Raw genomic sequence first — 18,536 nt, 5'->3', positions numbered from 1 at the left:
CTGCAATTTACACTCAATTAGTCTGGAAAACAGCTGAACTGCTGAACATGTTGCTCAAAGGCCACGAATCAGTCGAGGAGTCTTGCTCATGGGTCACGCCTTACGATCAAGAAGAAAGGCGTGTGCTCTCAGTGTGCTTTGGGCCGCTGGAGATGTAACAGTTCTTACCACAAAGATTATAAATATTTAACAAGTTCTATCATGGCAAACGAAACCACAGTCTGCAATCCACAACTGCAGCACCAACAGAAGAAGCAAGCAACCGAAGATCAACCAAAGGTCTGTGCGTCAAGAGCACATTCCATTCACCACCCCATCCGTACTGGGCCAATAAGTCACAACACACACTGCTCATTTGCCATACTTTTAATGGTGGCAATATGCAAGAATGTAAAACTGAAATGTTTGTCATCGTATTGGCCTATTTGTCGTTCACAAACATTGTTTTGACTTTCTCCAGATTCATACAAAAGTAGAAGGAGCAGCACCTTTTCACACAGAAAAAATAAATCTGAGATCCACTTGATCCAAATACAAGGATGTCGCTCTGGATGGGTTTTCAATTACAAGAAGGGAAAACCATCCAAGTTATTGCAGCTGTAATTATGAATGATATTGAGTCCCAATTGGGCATGAATTTGGATTTTAAGACTTATGAAAGTTATCCGGTCACCAGTCTTTTTTTCTTTCTCTTCAGAAACAGTAGAAATACGTCTTTCAAGTTACAAAGTTGTACCAGGATACTTGCGTGTATTTGATTGGCCCTTGCATTTGTTTGTATGTGGTTATTTCGTCTTTGAAAATATTCTGATGGCTTTTTTACGATCACTGGATGGCGCAAACATGACCACGACAATAGTTTGGGTTTAGGCCTGGAGTGCTTAATTAATGAGTCATAATGTGTCAAATAGTCGGATAAATATTACCAAGTGCTGTCTGCATGCCTCCATGAACTTCATAAACTGAGTGTTTCTGCTGAACAAGGAGCCTTGTGTTCTCTCAGGTGACAGACTGCTTCAAATAAACACAACCACGGCTGGGTGAGAAACACATGTCTCCGTCGACACCCCTCTTGTCTGGCCAAACAAACATGGACGCTCGTCTTTCTGGAGATATGAGCCGTCCACAGCCAGCGTCCCACCCTGTGACCCTCAGCCTGTCAGAGGGAAGCAAGAATTAAAAACAGCCTCACATCTGTAGAGAGCGTGTCGGTGGGAGGGATCGGACACTCTACTGCTATCCATGTGAGAAGCAGCTTAAAGTCACAGAGAGAAACAACATTTTTGCTTAGTGAGGTCATTTTGGACCAAGGGAAATGTCTCTTTTTTATAACCTGAGTCTTGTTTTTGTAGTTTTGACCATCGCTCTTTGCTGCTATGATAACATCAGCTTAATTTACCTTCATTTACGCAATGACTGTGAGGCAGAGTGCACGTGGCACTTAAAAAAAACTGTTTTAACATATCATCCAAACCATCTTAAAGTGAGACCTTGGAAACTTTTGAAAATAGAAATATAAGCAATAAAACACACCCTTGCCTAATTTGATACACCCATTCCCTGCGACAACCTTTCTCTGCCCGTTGGTACATTTCCACAACACTTAATTCCATCAGTACAACAACAGTCATGTCATCCTCTCCGCTCTGTTGAGAACACTTTCTCTTTTGAAAGAAATAGGTTGAAAAGTTGAGAAATACTCTTTTCTGGTTGCGAGTTAGACGAGAAGATTGAAAAACAAATAGCAGCGGCAACATAATACACTTAGCAGTTGCAAAGAAAACAAGTGATGATAAGCATTACCTTCAAACAGAGCTAGCCTAGCTTGTGACTTCTGACTTCAGTCGTTATGCTAAGCTAGGCTAACTTGCAACTGGCTGTAGACTTATATTTAACAGACAGTCACAAGAACGCAGCCCCTTCCCACTCCCAAGCGGTCAAATATGTCCGCTTGGTCAGTGGCCCTATGTGTCAAACTATGACATGATCATGGTTATGGCGGAGTAAGAGGGAGTCATATTCTGTAGTAAAGAGTGATAAGGCTGGCATAGGGACGAGGCCGGGGTGGTTGGATGGTACAAAAAAGACAGGACTTTCACCCAGGCGACCGCTGTCGGTGTCTTGTATGAAGTGTCACTTATTTTAAGTCACAATACATAATGTTATGTTACATCAGCCTTCTGACCTTATTTATCTTGCTCAACTACGTAACAAACGTATTTACTCTGACCTGAACCACAATCTTTTCCCAAACCTAACTAAGCTGTTTGTTGTGAACATGTAAGTTTATTTTGAAAAGTTATTTTGCATGTAACAAGCGTAAATCGACATGTGAAGAACTGATGCTAGGGGTACGTAGAGCGTCATAGTCTAGCTTTCAACAAGAAAGAAAATATATTTCCCAAATGTCAAGATATTTCTCAAATAAAAATTAATCTGCGAACTTTTGCGGTTTTCAACGTTATGCTACCATCAATGTAACTCAACACCTTCAGTGGAGGTTTCAAAGTAAAAGTTTTCAAAATGTACCATTTCATTGGGAGCAAAGTGTAATTAAGTTGTTAAATAACTTTTATTTATTTTGTCATTGCGTGACCCCAGTCAATGTTTCTCTACCTGAGTGACATGGCCTTTTTAAAATTTGTGCTGGCTTATTTGAATATAGGCTTTGATATAAGAATATATGTTGAACACATTGTACCTTTACCAGACCACATGTTTCCTGTGGTCCTATTCATAGATGTATGTTGAGAACTGGATACTGGACTGCTTCCAAGGTAAGTTGCAATTCCATACATTGTCTCTTCCTGGTTGTTGTTTTTCTCACCTATGTTTTACTGACACTAAACCTTAATAATGCACACATTGAAATATGAAGTGGCACCAGGACTGACCTTTATGCCACATCACACTCTGACTCAAGATAGCTACATGATTAACAGTCTGTAATATTAAATGAATAAAGGGTAACACACTGCGGTCATGAGAACAGTTTGTCTTGAGAGGTGAGAAAGAAATGTACGTTTAGCCACAGCTGCTCTAGGTTTCCTTTTCTCACAGGAAGTAGAAAAACAAAAGTCAGAGTGAACTGTAAAGCATTACATTACATGTAATTACATTACATTAAAGCACCAGCACCTTTAAAAGTAGTAGGACATAGATTTAGGTGTGTGTGTGTGTGTGTGTGTGTGTGTGTGTGTGTGTGTGTGTGTGTGTGTGTGTGTGTGTGTGTGTGTGTGTGTGTGTCTGCATGGTCGTCTGGTCGTCTTAAATTGCCCTTACAAGGGGACAGTATGAAAGCACGTCCCTGGTCTGCACCAAAGAATGACTTAATGTTTTGGAAAGAAAGGAGAAAAAAGTAGTGAGCACATGAAGCTGAGTTCTGTCTAAGGGATTCAAGACTCTGTGTCGTGTAGCCGACTCATTGGTTGAGAAAGTGCATACCTGTTACATTTTGAGCATCTGAAAATTACATTTCCCCATTTATGGAAAGTTTAAAGTGACTACGAGGAACTTTCATATTGTGATGATTTTGACTGCTTTTGAGCATCAGACTCTTTAGAAAACCTCTCATCTTACTGCAGAAGATATATTGACAGTCTGCTTGGCTCAGTCCTGGTTCTGGTTCTCCCGTGACCCCCTTCCCTCCAGCAGCGTGGTGTCGACTCCCAGCGGGGACCGGAGGAGTTTGGTGAACCTGTAGGATTTCATCTAATTTGGCTCAGAAATCCGACCCGATGACGAGCAAATAACTATATATAAATAAGCAATCTTCTCTCTGAGGGTCTGGATTACTTATGAAGGTCATATAGAGGCATCAGTATTAAATTGACACACTGATTTCATAAGCAGTCAAATATTCCTAACAGTTACTATAAAACAATCAATGCTAAAGGTGTACTATGGCAACTAATAATGACAACGTTGCTGTTGCCACTTCAACGTAATTCATAGAAAATAGTTGGTGCATTTAGGGAACTCCGTATTTCTAGAACTTAAACATCCTCCCTCATTACTGCGCCTCATTCTGAGGTCACACGCGGTGACAGCGGCGCAGCCAACAACTGCGTCGGAGCGCCGTCGCCACGCCCCCAGTGGAGGAAGCTGCCGCCCACATCTCCTCCCCGTCTCCGGCCGGCCTCACTGCGAGAGGCTCCACACTGCCAACTGAGTGGGAGACAGGAACCAGCCAGTGTCACTCCACTGGATGCTCTCCACCGACAGCTGGTTCACAATAACAATAACAAGCTCACCGTCCAATATCAGGATCATTTTAATCTGATGTATTTTGCAATACTCAGGGGACATTTGTCTTTCTGTCTTCCGTGTGTGTGGATTTCTTTCTGCAGTCTCCAGAAAGTGCAGAACCAGCTATGATCTCCGCGTGAACTTGGTGTCGGCTTCCTTCGTGTTTATCCGCTGAACATCTTCCATTAAGGATGCACGTCCTCCTGTACACAGCCGTGCTCCTGTACCTCAAGGAGTCCGCCGGCGCAGAGCCGAAAGACAAGTGCCCGACGCGGTGCGATGTGAGTACCTGTCCGAGCCCCGGCTGCCCCAGCGGCTACGTGCCGGACCGCTGCAACTGTTGCCTGGTGTGCGCCCAGGCGGAGGGCGAGCCGTGCGGCCGCAAGGACGACCTGCCGTGCGGGGACGCACTGGAGTGCAAACACCCGGCGGGCAAGCGGCTCTCCAAGGGCATCTGTCGGTGCAGGTTCCGTCAGGACGTGTGCGGCAGCGACGGGAAGACGTACGGAAACGTGTGCCAACTGAAGGCGACCAGCAGGAAGGCGCAGCAGCAGGCTCTGCCGGGCATCACCCAGGTCCAGAAGGGACCGTGTGAGAACGGCACAGGTACGATTTACACATTGCTGGCTTCATTTGGTGATCCAGACTCAAAGAGGACCGAGTACAGGGATCCGGAGCAGAGCCCTTTCCAAAGAACACTTTACTATTCTGTTGTATTATCTTACAAAATAAATGATATTAAGAAAGGAGACCAAAACATAAAATAAATATAGGAATATATGTTGAGGAAAAATAAGAATAAAATCCGCATAAGGGTCTAAAACGCCAGACTTTCACAGAGGAGTCCGCTGTTCCTGTCACTTGTGAAACCAGAATTGAACATTGACACTTGAGTATTTATTTGAACCATGATTTGTTATTCCGTGCCGAAGTAACATTACATAGTTATTTTCACCCAAGCCATGATCTTGTCTTCGACCTCACAGAGGAGTATTTATTTTCATCATACAGATGTTTTGTGAAGATACGTTGCCTTTACAAAAAAAATATTCTGCACTTCAGTAGTTCAGTGACACCAATAACAGTGGTTTTTAATTACTGCTATTTCTAAATCAAAAGTGATCCTCAGTCTGCTTTGACTATTGTAGAAATGTGTTTCCCACAATCATGTTGACTCATGGAGCGAGTGTGGGGTCCGGCCCTCAACCCCCACCTCAACAAACCGCCCTGTGGCTGTCCTCAACTGTCTCCACGTTAATAAGAGACAGATTAATAAGGCTTGGTCTCCAGAGTACTGATTCCCAGCAGCAATAAACACTGGTTAGAGGGCAGGTGCTGGTTTAACAGCCCAGAACCAGGTATTTGGAGCACAGCAAACAGCGGGAATGAACGACACCTCCTGTAAAAAGATGTTGTTCTGTCCTGCATACTGACGGACATAGTTCCCTCAACCCAAACACAGAGTTCATGTGCAGGCCTTTCTCCGTAAACAACGTTCATCTTTTCCCCTTGTAAAGGGGGGGGGGGGGGGGGGGGGCTACATTCTAGAGGTCTCTAACGGAAAGCAATATCATTTGGTACATCAAATCACTTTGTATAAATCTCGCCAGTTATTGGATGGATTGCCAGGAGCTTTTGTACTGGTTGTCCCCAGAGGATGAACCTTACATACTTTAATGATCTCCTAGAATGTATTAGCATTGGTTTTATTCATACCATTTTATGCTTAACTTTAGGTTGTTTTTAGCCGAGCAGATTGTAAGAAATGCCTTTTGCTCCCGGTGAAGAGGAGCAAGTCATCAGCAGCCAATGGAGCTATGAGACAGCCAATAAAATGAGTTTTTTGGTTGCGAATCACCACAACATGAGAGGGCTTTGAAACGAGCACACACACAACACCAGACTATTGGGTCCAGCAGTATAAGATTAGCTGTGGACAGACAGACAACACACACGACCAAAAGCATGATCTCCCCACAGGCTTACGACCTGGCGGTGATAATAAATATGGTGAGCATGACGACAGACACACACACACACACACACACAGTATCTTGTGGACCGATTCCAGCATCTGCTGTTTTACAGTCCTTCTCCTGTCCACACGTGTGCACATGTTCCTCATTTCCTCGTCACACTGAGAGACACGGTCCTGCCCGCAGCTCTCCAGAATTAATTAGACTACCGTCTCCATTTAAAACCAAACGTTACAAGCCACTAAATAATCATCCTTTATTCACTACATGTTGTTGTACCCTCTTTCCTCTGTTTGTCCCACATTCTTTCTCTCTCTCTCTCTCTCTCTCTCTCTCGCTCTCTCTCTCTCATTGGCCACACTGGTCCAAACAAAGGGTGAGCTTGAGGTTCAGCTCCTCTGAGTTGAGCTCTGCTCACTGTGAACGTCCACTTACAGAGAGCTTTGTAGCCTTTTACATTTCTGAGCTGGAGTGTGTTGAAGCTAAAAGACTAAACACACTCTTTTTTTACCTTGGTTAATAGTTGAATAACATTTAAAATAAATCCCAGAGAATTCCACAGTTTGACTCCACACGTTGCAATACACATAATAATGTATGTAACACGTGGACAGTGAGTTTTAAAATCTAATTATTTTCTGTGATCAGATGATCAATTCCTGCAATTTGTCAGGCTGTTTTCTTTTTTCAAAACGTAACAATGTGTTGTAATTAATTGTTACATTTATTACTTTTGTTGCCTGATGCTGAAACATTTGGAACCAGCCCTTTAAGGAAAGCACATCTCCAACATGTCAGGCCAGGATACGATGCGCTGGACGTCTGTTCGGTGCTGATGAATGAAACAGATTGCTGCTGACTGTTCCAATCATAACCACAATCCCCTGCTCAGGGGGTTATAATCCTCTGAAACACACACACACACACACACACACACACACACCAATGAGGAAACAGGAAGTCCCTGCAGCCCAGAGTTGTAGCAGACTCTATTTACATTTCCCTTTGATCACAAACCCTTTATTTTCTCTAGGTTTTAAAGGGTATGTGGCTGGCACACACACACACACAGACACACACACCATGTCACTGGAGCGTTGCATGCTTACGGGCGTGGTTAACTAAAATATATGGGTGACTGACCTGCAAGTCCCAACTCCCAAATTGCTCGTGGTAAATCATTCAGCATCTTATTTATTATTTCTTTCCCAAGAAAGTTTCTCCCCAAAATCAGTAGTTGAGCTTTAAAAAACTTGATTAATCAACTTAAATATTTGTACAGATTTATTCTCGGGTCTTTTCCAAATGACGAGCGTAAGTGATTCCAACGCCACGCAGGTCATCACAGTTTCCACATGTGTGGTTTTAAACAGCCGCCCATCGGGTCATTTAGTGAACTCTTACCAGCAGCAGCAGTGTTTTCTCTCTTTCTTATGACCTTATTAATGGAAACAAAGAAACATATTGCTATGGTGAGCTAAGGCAATTTGGAACTTGAAGCTGCTCTTAATACCAGTGGATCAAATGACCGCGTGCAAGGTTAATAATCACAGACTCTGCAGCGCAGCTTTGTGGAGCTTTATTAATTAATGAGTTTTTTCCCTTTAAAAAAAATATTTGAACGGTGATTGAATGAAATTTCAAGGCTGTGTAAGCGAAATATAATAATGTACAGACCAGTAATGTTAACCTACTGGCTTCTGCCTTTGGTTTGCATTCTGCCATTCTGTCATTTGAGATTCCAGTTTCAGTCTAAAATCCCAAACCACAGTTTCCTCAAAGGCCGACTTGGCTTCGCAGTGTTCAGTGCAGCTGGAGGGACAACACGTAACTGGTCGAGCAGTGACGCCTATGATCCTGGCAAAGCGAACTAGGTTGTCCATAAGTGTGGCCAGGATTGTGTCTAGATTTACTCTCCTGTGTTCACTGCACATCAGGAAGTCAGTCAGAGGACTGAGGGTTGAGCTAGCAAAATTGAGCTAGCTGCCTAGTTTGTATCATGACAACACACGTCATAAATGGAAGTTATTAATATTGGTCTGAATTGGCTTCCAGAGCAGCTCCTCAAGAACCACATACGATCAAACAATTCATCCTTAAATATCAGTCCGGCATTATCTCGGTACAACGCAAGCAACCCTGCTGTGTGCCAGTATGACAAGTGCGGTTCCATTGGAGTACTGTGGGTCAGCAGTGTGGTTCTGCTCGTTCGTGGTTCATGTCAAAGCGATGTCGCTCTCCGGACCGTTCTAGCGTCAGTGTTGGAGGTGTCAGCAACTGAGTGTCTTTTCAAAATAAGCTTCAGAGTTCACAGGAATTGCTCATTACATGCACAATTCAATTCAATTCAGTTTATTTTGTATAGCTCAATATCACAAATTACAAATTTTCCTCAGAGGGCTTTACAATCTGTACACATACGACATCCCTGACCCAGGACCTCACATCGGATCAGGAAAAACTCCCCAAAAATAACCTTTGACAGGGAAAAAAGGGAAGAAACCTTCAGGAGAGCAACAGAGGAGGATCCCTCTCCCCGGATGGACAGATAGATAGATGTCATGTGTACAGAATGAACAGCATTACAGAGTTACATAAACACATAACATGAATATGACAATGTATGAATGGAACTCCAATCCATGAAACAGAAGGAGGTAATTCACACAGTGTCTTTAGAAAATAAAAGTATGTTCACTCAGCTTTTAGGTTTACTTGCGCAACACAACATTTCGGTTTAATACTTAAGTAACTAGGTAGGTAAGTTAGGTTACACAAGTTAGATAGTGAAAACGGGTTGCCCAATGTTATGCAGATGATATGCCGTTGTGCCTTTCTTTTAATCGGAACCCTTTAAGTAGACTGGATGAACTCAAACATCCGACAGTTCAGTGTGGACAAAACTAAGATATTTGCTAATCTTTCTACTGTTATTGTCGAAAGAGTTTAATATTTTCTTATCTAGCACTGATGTGCCACCATTTAGGATTCCATTTTGACTTTTGTTTTTATTTGAGTTCTTAAAACAACTCATGTCCTGACATCTGTAGATCAAACCATGACAATGAGAAAGTTACCCGTGTTCCTTAATTTTTTTTTATTTCAAATTTCTTAATTTGATTTGATTTGGATTTGATTTTTCCTATATTAAGGTGTTGACTGTTTATTAAAATACATAATTCTTCTTGCCAGTATAGGTCCTTCAAATGCTGCCAGTCCTCGTTACAAGTTCAACTTCATAGCCGACGTGGTGGAGAAGATCGCCCCGGCTGTGGTCCACATCGAGCTCTTCCTCAGGTACCGACTGTGTGGTTGGAGGTTATTTTAGCAAGTCACTTTGGAATATGTGACTTTAAAAGGTTATGAAATACATTTTAGAATATAACTTTGCCTTTGGTTTATCGAATGGTTTTCTTACGGTAGATTAAGCATGTCCAAACAAGCCTTAAACACAAGATAATGGGACAAACTAAATGATCATCAAGCACATCTTCTTTCTGTGAGCCGGTTCAGCTCAGTTGAAACGATTGTGTTGTTCACACCCCAGGCATCCTCTCTTTGGTCGGAACATCCCTCTGTCTAGTGGGTCTGGGTTTGTGATGTCGGATAACGGACTGATTGTTACCAACGCCCACGTGGTATCCAGCACCACGCCGGTGTCCGGCCAACAGCAACTCAAGGTAATGACATACTGTTGTGACCATGTACGCCGCCTTTAAATGCTCACAGCTTCCTCACATGCTAAATCCTTACCAAGTCAACTCAAGTTGTATTGAAATTGGTTTGCCAATCGTATCGTTGGGTGAAAAGGAAACTGTGAGGATGAATACAAAAGAAACTACAGAGCTGGAGTCAGGATGTGGTTGACCAGCAACGAGTGAGAGCAGGTGGACAGTTAACAAGTAAAAGAATACACCTACCAATACCTCTCAGGCTCACCAATGAACATGTTTGATCTTGTATGTAATCTGCACACAAATGGGAACGTAAACATGACACATTTTGGTTTTAGGAGTTACACTTCCACATCTTTCTGCTATGCCCAGCTCTGTACTTAAAACACAGGCGTTAATATGGATATGGTTAATATATTCTCTTCTCAGTTTCAGAAAGATAACAATTATGAGATTTATTTTGTGGATGTATGCACCAAAGAGGATTAAATCCTCAATACTTGTCAATGTGTGGTACTTAAATGTATAAATATATCAAAGTTCAACATTGGCACCAAATACTCTTTATTTGCAAATTCAAATAACATCATATCTGGTTGAACCACCATTGGCTCAAACACAACTAGATTATTTAGGAGGTGCATAGGGCACTGCAGAAAGCTGCCACAAAGCTGACTTCCTGGATATGAATCAAACCTAATCCTATTCTATGACTTTGAGATGGTGAACTTCTTCCATTCTTCTTTGCAGGTCCAGATGCATAACGGGGATGTATATGAAGCCAACATCAAAGACATTGACAAAAGTCAGACATTGCTACCATCAAAATCAATTCCCAGGTGAGTGCACTGCTTTCTGGGATTTTCTCAACAAGCAATAGATAAGAACATGATGTAATTGTTTCACTGTCCCTTTGTGCTCGACCATTCTAGTCACGTGAGAATGAATAAGCAACACAAATGTACTTGAGGAGGTAAAGTGGGGATATGCATCGAAGTAAATGTTCCATAGCATAGATGTTATGAAGGGTGGTGAATGTCCAATAAGGGATACATAGTATAGATACATATATAGCATACTGTGCCAGACGACAAACCTATAGTAATCTCTGGTAATGAATCTAAGAGCAGAATGATCAACATCCCCATAATCTACAGAAAGACTGTCTCAACTTTAGTTTGTTTATACAATTCAATAGGAAGCTGGATCTGTTTCTGTTGATGTTGTTGTTGTTTTGCCCTAGTTTGTTGATGTTGTTAAATGTAAATGATTCTTCAAGACCAATACCTAGTAATTCATACACTGTTACTGTCTCAATATTGCTACCATTCAATGTGGATAGGTGTCGATTGTTCAAATCAATATGTCTTGCTCTTGAAGAAGCATTGACTTGCATCAAGTACTCGTTAAAAATATGTATTTTGAAAATCACTAAAGGAAAGTTTTAGGTTCTCAACAGCAAGTTGTGCAGAGTCAGCAACATAAAACAAAGTAGTGTCATCCACATAAAGATGGACATTACAGTCAGTTAGAGAAGGGACAATACTATTCATTTAAATTGTAAACAGGACGGGGCCCAGAACGGATCTTTGTGGAATACCTTTTGTTGCTGGTAATAACATTTGTTTGCAGAAAGGTAATTCTGAAACCATCTACAAGCAATTGATTCAAACCAAAATTGGAGCGTCTGAGATTGATTGTATCAAAAGCTTTTGGTGAGTCACTGAAATCAGCAGCTTGCTTCCTTTTGTCCAGACAAGAAACAATAAAGTAAAGCAGGTATGCCGAGGTCTGAAACAGACTGCTGGGGGCTCACAACTGGATATTTGGAGATGGTTATTTACCAGGATTATTTTGCCAAGCAGGGAGTTTAGATATCGCCTGATAATGATTGAGATTGCCAAGATTGATCCTGTTGACTGTTTTCAACATGGTGGCCCAGTAGAGCCAACCACTACATTTTACATCCAAACAGTACACTAGAATATGTTTCAGAAAATATAGGGGAGCAATAGGATTCTTTAATCATATTTAATTAGCCCTGCCTAGTTTGACAGTTTTAAACAGAGTTCACATGCTTTAGAGCATTAAAAGGAGGCATATTTTGTTCACTAAATATCATAAAGAAAAGTTATTTTAATTGAAGTTATGAACTGTAGTTGTAATGATAAACAGTGTCTGTTTTAAATGATTGCTCCAGCAGGGTAATGAGTCAGCAGACTAAACGTGTGTGTGTGTGTGTGTGTGTGTGTGTGTGTGTGTGTGTGTGTGTGTGTGTGTGTACAGTGTGTGTTCAGGTTCCTGGGGATGTTAATACTGTTAATTGACCAGGATCAGAATCCAAAGCCCCCCTGAAGGGACACCAAATACTTCCATCTGGAGTGCATCATCCAGAGCTTGGACCACCTCAGAGTGTCCTGCTCCTCTACGCTCCCACGTTGTATTAGTTTGATTTATTGGGCTAATACTAGCAACAGTTTGATTTTTATTTAATTGTACATTAATATTTTTGAAGATATCCTGCTTATAGTTTTGCTGTAAAAAAATAAATAATAATAATAATTAAGGTTATGGGTTAAATATAGAAAAAGTAAATCCCCATTGCTGGAAGGCAACGGTAATAATGTTTAGATTTCAGTTTTAAGTTTCTGATTATTGAGTTTTCTTTATTGAGACATAATCTTTCAAAAGAGAATCGCAGTGCCTCTCACAATCGAAAACGTAACATTCCGGAGAGACATGGATATTGAAAAAACATAAAACGTGAGCAAGGACGGGAGTTTCTCCATTGCTGATGCATTTTGTTGTAAATGTACAACAAAATAAAGCTAATGATGATCGTTAGTTTATAAACCATCACAGGCAAGAAACATTTTGATGTATTTTTGGCACGTACAGTAGAGGTCAAATTAGCATAATAATTATTGAGTTATGGCCACCAGTGTGTTTGGTGAGGTCACAGTTACTTTGACCTTTGACCACCAAATTCTAATCAGTTCACGAGACGAGAGGCGTACAATCTGAAAACATAATGCTGTGGCATGAAAATGATTAATGTAGCTTTAATAACAATAACACAAATATTTCCACATTGCACAGTCGCAAGTATTCTCTATCATCTTTTTCCAATAGTTTAGCGAAACTTCAAATGGAAATGTTCTGCCTTGAGAATCATATTTTAAATAATTCCCCAAAGCTCATCTGGAGAGCCTGAATTGGTATCTTTGGAAACTAGTATTTATATTGAATATATATACTGTATATATAATGTAACAATCATTATCCAATCCTTGGACACACAAGATGTGTAGAGGTGAAGACATTATTCAGTGCATAACATATCTGCTTTTGAAAACCAAAACGAGTTGAACCTCGGTTGACATCTCTGCATTAGAGCTGAGCGAGCTGGACCGGGACCAAGAGAAACCCGATCCAGAAGGGCTCCACCTTAAAGAAACCCTTTCTGCCCATTCCTCCTCTCCTCCAGTCACACCATCTGTCTGCTGAGCATGTGTTTATACTCAGCTCCATTCTTCTTCTCCCTTTCCTTTTCACCTCCTCACTCCTCCTCTTTATCATATCCTCCCTTTTTACGCGTCGTCTCCATTACAACTTGCTTTTTTAAAATACATCGCACAGGATATGCTTCATAGACTTTACCGTTGTACTTTTATTGACTGTGTATGTCTCACAGCCATTCTCATCATCATCAGGCTGTAAAGCACTGTTTTCCATGCTTTATTTAATTTGTCTTCATGGTCCAGACTTGTTGATTGTTTGGTTATGTGAGGTTGTATATCCTCTGTTAAATTAGCCGTTAAAGCTTTTGTGTCCCAAACTGAAGTCATCGACATTTGCAGTTTTGTTTTTAACACACGTTGGGTCGTATTTCCTGAGTGTGAAAAGTGTAAATGTACATGCTTCATGGAACAAGGTCATTTTTGGTATATGGTAGATCATGAGCCTCTTACACAGCTGTGAAATAGGTTTGATTCAGAGGAATGCAGCGCAGATTAACGGAAAGTTCAACTTCTCACAAACAGCATCATATTTTTGTACGTTTGTTCTATAAGCATGCACATTTTACTACTCGCCAATATTGTTGAAGAGACGCACTCCTCTGGAAACAGTACAACAAATGCAAACATTCAAAGTAATGATCCATGACTATCAAACAACCTGGCTAGTTTTAAGGTTTAAATTCCTAATTAAACTGAATGTTGGATTATAGGACCTCAGTACAGAAACTGTCTAAGTCTGAAATCCGATCTTGTCTCAGTGTTGGATGACATTTAGGATTTATGGTAATACAGAAACATGTTCGCTAACTGAACTGAGGAAAAAATCCAATCTTATCTGAGGACAGGAATTTGTTATACTGCCCTAAATCAGTGTAACATAGTCCCTGTCCTATATTCAAAATAACCGCCAAAGATGGCAGCTATGTTAAAAACTGCAACCATCATATTTAAGTAGAAGGTCATGTTGATCCCCCATTGGTTGGGGCACTGATTGAGAAAATGCTCCCGTGGATTGTATTAGAGGTTTGGAACGAAGGCCAGTTGTACGGATTGTTTTAATATCCTACAACAGCGTTATCTTACCCTTTGTGCCTCTTCCCAGATGAAACTGCCCATATTGTTCCTGGGCCACAGTGCAGACCTGAGGCCCGGGGAGTTCGTGGTTGCAATCGGCAGCCCCTTCTCCCTCCAGAACACGGTCACCACCGGCATCGTCAGCACCGCCCAGAGAGACGGCAAGGAGCTGGGCCTCAGGGACTCCGACATGGACTATGTCCAGACGGACGCTATCATCAACGTGAGAATACAGCGAGGCAGGAAACATGCTTTGGGTCAAAATGATTGTCAGAATGATGTCCCATTTCAAGTTGTGAGATCCTTTGTACACCCAGTGTGTGTGTTTTCCTTCACAGTATGGGAACTCAGGAGGACCTCTTGTCAACTTGGTACGCTTTTGGTTTCCTACCTCAAAGTGTGTTTGCTTTAAAATGATCATTTCTCTGCCCGGGTCTGGTTGTTAAACTTTAAATATAAATTACACAATCACTGCATTTGGCATTATTGATGACACCAACCTTAGAAAACTACTTGTAAATAGAAAAGTAAATAACCCTGACTGTCTCTGTATTTGAGGACGGGGAGGTGATCGGCATCAACACCCTGAAGGTTGCAGCAGGAATATCTTTCGCCATTCCTTCCGACAGGATCACTCGCTTCCTCAATGATTCCCTCGACAAGCACAGCAAAGGTCTGAAGTGATGTCATCGGGCCAGAATTAAACATCTCATAAACATCTTGAGTATCCCGCTGAATATACAGAAACTAACTGGAGTCTCTTTCAGATGTGAGGTCAATAAAGAAACGTTTCATTGGAATCAGGATGCTGACCATAACACCAACGTAAGTCTGAACTACTAAGGACAATTATTGTGTTGATGGGAAATATGTCTAAAAATGTTTTGTCTTTAAATTAAAAGTTATTGTATTTACACAATCCACTGAAACTGTGTTCAGAAGTTATCTAAATGTGCATTTGCAGGATAGGTTTTAGATAGGACAACTATGGGTGGTTTTAAGGTGCCATTTGGGTCACTTCTATGATGAAATCGTTTATGTTTTGAATTTGAAAATGAAATTGTATAAAAAATGTGTCAAACTTTGTCAAATTTGTTATCGGTCTTTTATTTTATGACTGACTTTTTGCAGTCTATCTTAGTCAGGACACTCGATACAATGAGGCTCTCAAAGGTTAAATAAAAATACAGTATGTATAAGTATGTGTACACCTTGTGGTTCCTGAATAGAAATTGTTAAATATTGTGGGATTGTTTAGATCAGTGGTTCTCAACCTTTTTTCAGTGATGTACCCCCTGACCACTGCAAAGCATTTAAAGTAATATACAGCATTGTGCCATCAGTGTCTGATTTTAATTCAGTTTATGTGATTGAATGTTTATTAAATAACTATTTTTAAAGGATTTTGTAATGAATGCTCATTTTAAATATATTTTTAAAAATCTCACGTACCCCCATTTGAGAACCACTGGTTTACATGGACTTTCTTTGAAAAACAAAAAATGTATATATGTATTGGTTCCAGATTAATTGAAGAGCTTAAACAACAGAACCCAGACTTCCCCGATGTTACCAGTGGGATTTATGTTCATGAAGTTGTTCCTCACTCACCTGCACAGAAGTAGGTTTTTATTATTCATTTATTCCTCAAACAAAAGCAGTACACAGTGTGTTATCTTCTGAAGTACCATGAATACTTTATAACAGGCTCTATTCATTCCTCTCTTTGTCTCCAGAGGCGGTATCAAAGATGGGGACATTATTGTGAAACTGAATGGAAAACCTCTCATGGCCACGGCCGACCTGCAGGGGGCGCTGCAGGAGGAGACAGCCCTCCTGCTGGAGGTCAGGAGGGACAACGACGACCTGCTCTTTAACATCGAACCCGACGTTATCATGCAGTAGACATCGGAAGCTCTCCTGTGGAGTTAGACCAACATGTAAGGCCTTATGTTTGTGAAAGAACGCGGTGGATGGTGGAAGCTCTGCACCGGTGCACTGGAACCTTTGTCAAGCACACACGTCTTCTGGTACTTTGGCAACTGGCTGTTAACTGCACCAACGTGGGCAACATGGTCAATGCAGCGTTGGTATCCAGAACTGTGCCTTCCATCTGCTCACCCGGCCTCGTTTGGAACAGGTGCATACATGTACACCTTAGAGAATCACATAAACCCATACCCTATAATGTATGTTATGGTTCACTTTGATTATACCGTTTTTTAGTACCTCAAGATGTTGATATGAGGCAATAATGGCTGTTTGGCAGCATTTTATGATTCACATCACAGAAAGATAAAATAAATCTTGATGAATGTACAGTTGAATTGAAAACTTCCCATAAAAGATGTTTTAAATGATGGTGACTTTGCTCTAAAGCATTTTTCTGACTGGGGGACAGGGTCATGCGCCTCCATAAATAGACTCTAATGACCCCTCTAGTATACGTCCAAGGGTAAAGCTGGTCCACTGCACCACAACAGGACTGTTCTTTGTGGCCTGAGCTCAGCACACTGAGGCCAATCCAAATCCAAGTGAGGTAGCTTTGATATGGACTAAGCAAAGCTCTTGATTTACTAGCCGATCTACATTCAAACCCTCATCTCTGGTCATGAGCTTTGAATTATGACTGAAACAATTGTGGGCACAAGCATCTCAAATTAATTTCCTTTGGAAGGTGCCTGGGCAGGGTTAGGAGCTGAGAGTAGAAGTGCTGCTTCTTCTTGTTGAAAGGAGTTGCTGGAGGCTTCCCCTATGAGCGGTTCTGGCCATGTCCCATTGAGTGGAGACAAAGGGTCAGACCAAGAATACCCTGGAAGGGTTATGTAGGACGTGACCGGGGAGCGTTGAGTGTTGGATAATGGATGGATGAGAGTCACTGGGGTCTGACCCAAAAATAAATGCACCAATGCCAACTTCAATTTTAAATGAACTAACAGAATTGTATTGAATGTTAAAGTGCTGACCTCTTTATTGTCTATGTAAATCATAATATTCAGGACAGTATTCATTTAAAATCTTAACAATTTAGTCACCTTCATCAACTGCTTTTATCACTTATCATTTGAGTTATAAATGCTTTTTAACCAAAGTGTCAACATACTCGTGTCTTGGGCTGCACCATTTAGTCACCAAAATAGGGTTTTAGTTTTTTCAATCAGCCAGACTGTAGATATGATGGACGGCCTTTCTGGACCTCAACGTGTCAGGATCTGTAGTGTTGTCGTGTTTCCTGTTTTATTTTGAAGTCCTTGTCTCTCGTGTCCTCTGTTTCTCTTCACTTCCTGTCCCTGTGATTGTCTGCCCTGTTCCTGATTGTTTCCTCCTGTGTCCAATCACCTGCACCAGCCCTCTGTATTTAAGTCCTGTTTGTGTCATTCCCCTTGGTCGGTTCGTTCTGTTATGTGGGGCTGCAAACAGGACACTGGACCCAAACGCCGTCAACGATGGAAAAGCAACTTTATTGCTAAACAGGATTCCAAAAACAGGCTTCAAAAACCAGGATACAAAACACGCACACAAGATCTTCCACGATCTAGACAAGACGAACCGACCAAGGGGAATGACACAAACAGGACTTAAATACAGAGGGCTGGTGCAGGTGATTGGACACAGGAGGAAACAATCAGGAACAGGGCAGACAATCACAGGGACAGGAAGAGAAACAGAGGACACGAGAGACAAGGACTTCAAAATAAAACAGGAAACACGACAACACTACAGATCCTGACACGAGTAAGCGTTATGTTTATAATTTGTATGATTTGTACTGTATGTTAGTTGTATGATCAGAGGATTGCAGAATGTTAGTGGAGCGTTTGCTTAACAGTTTTTAAAACCTGCAATTTATTTGTTGTTATTAAAACGGTCTGAATACAATATAATATATTTAGGCCAAGCAGCTTTCAGTCCCAAACTGCTGAAAACCCTTTAAAACCCTCTAATGAATATGACGACGACGTGCATTGTGTCTTTTACTGAAAGATATGTTTCTATAGACCCGAACTAAGTGCTGTAGTACCGTTTGAGTATGGCTGGATGAG

At 41.3% G+C, this 18,536-nt stretch overlaps 1 protein-coding gene across 1 annotated transcript; it reads left to right on the top strand.

The window, feature by feature from the left end:
• The first annotated feature begins 4,152 nt into the window (after positions 1 to 4,152).
• LOC117747731 (serine protease HTRA3-like) lies at positions 4,153 to 16,853 on the top strand. The gene is given in 11 exon segments (XM_034557163.1): positions 4,153 to 4,854; positions 9,422 to 9,521; positions 9,772 to 9,904; positions 10,649 to 10,697; positions 10,700 to 10,737; positions 14,522 to 14,716; positions 14,832 to 14,864; positions 15,052 to 15,166; positions 15,261 to 15,318; positions 16,019 to 16,114; positions 16,230 to 16,853. Coding segments are annotated over 11 exon segments (1,401 nt in total). The 5' UTR covers positions 4,153 to 4,439; the 3' UTR covers positions 16,399 to 16,853.
• The last annotated feature ends 1,683 nt before the right edge of the window (positions 16,854 to 18,536 follow it).

Source organism: Cyclopterus lumpus, chromosome 18, assembly GCF_009769545.1.
Source record: "Cyclopterus lumpus isolate fCycLum1 chromosome 18, fCycLum1.pri, whole genome shotgun sequence".
NCBI lineage: Eukaryota > Metazoa > Chordata > Actinopteri > Perciformes > Cyclopteridae > Cyclopterus > Cyclopterus lumpus.
Note: the sequence above shows the minus strand (reverse complement) of the source record. Positions and strands in the feature narration are given on the sequence as shown.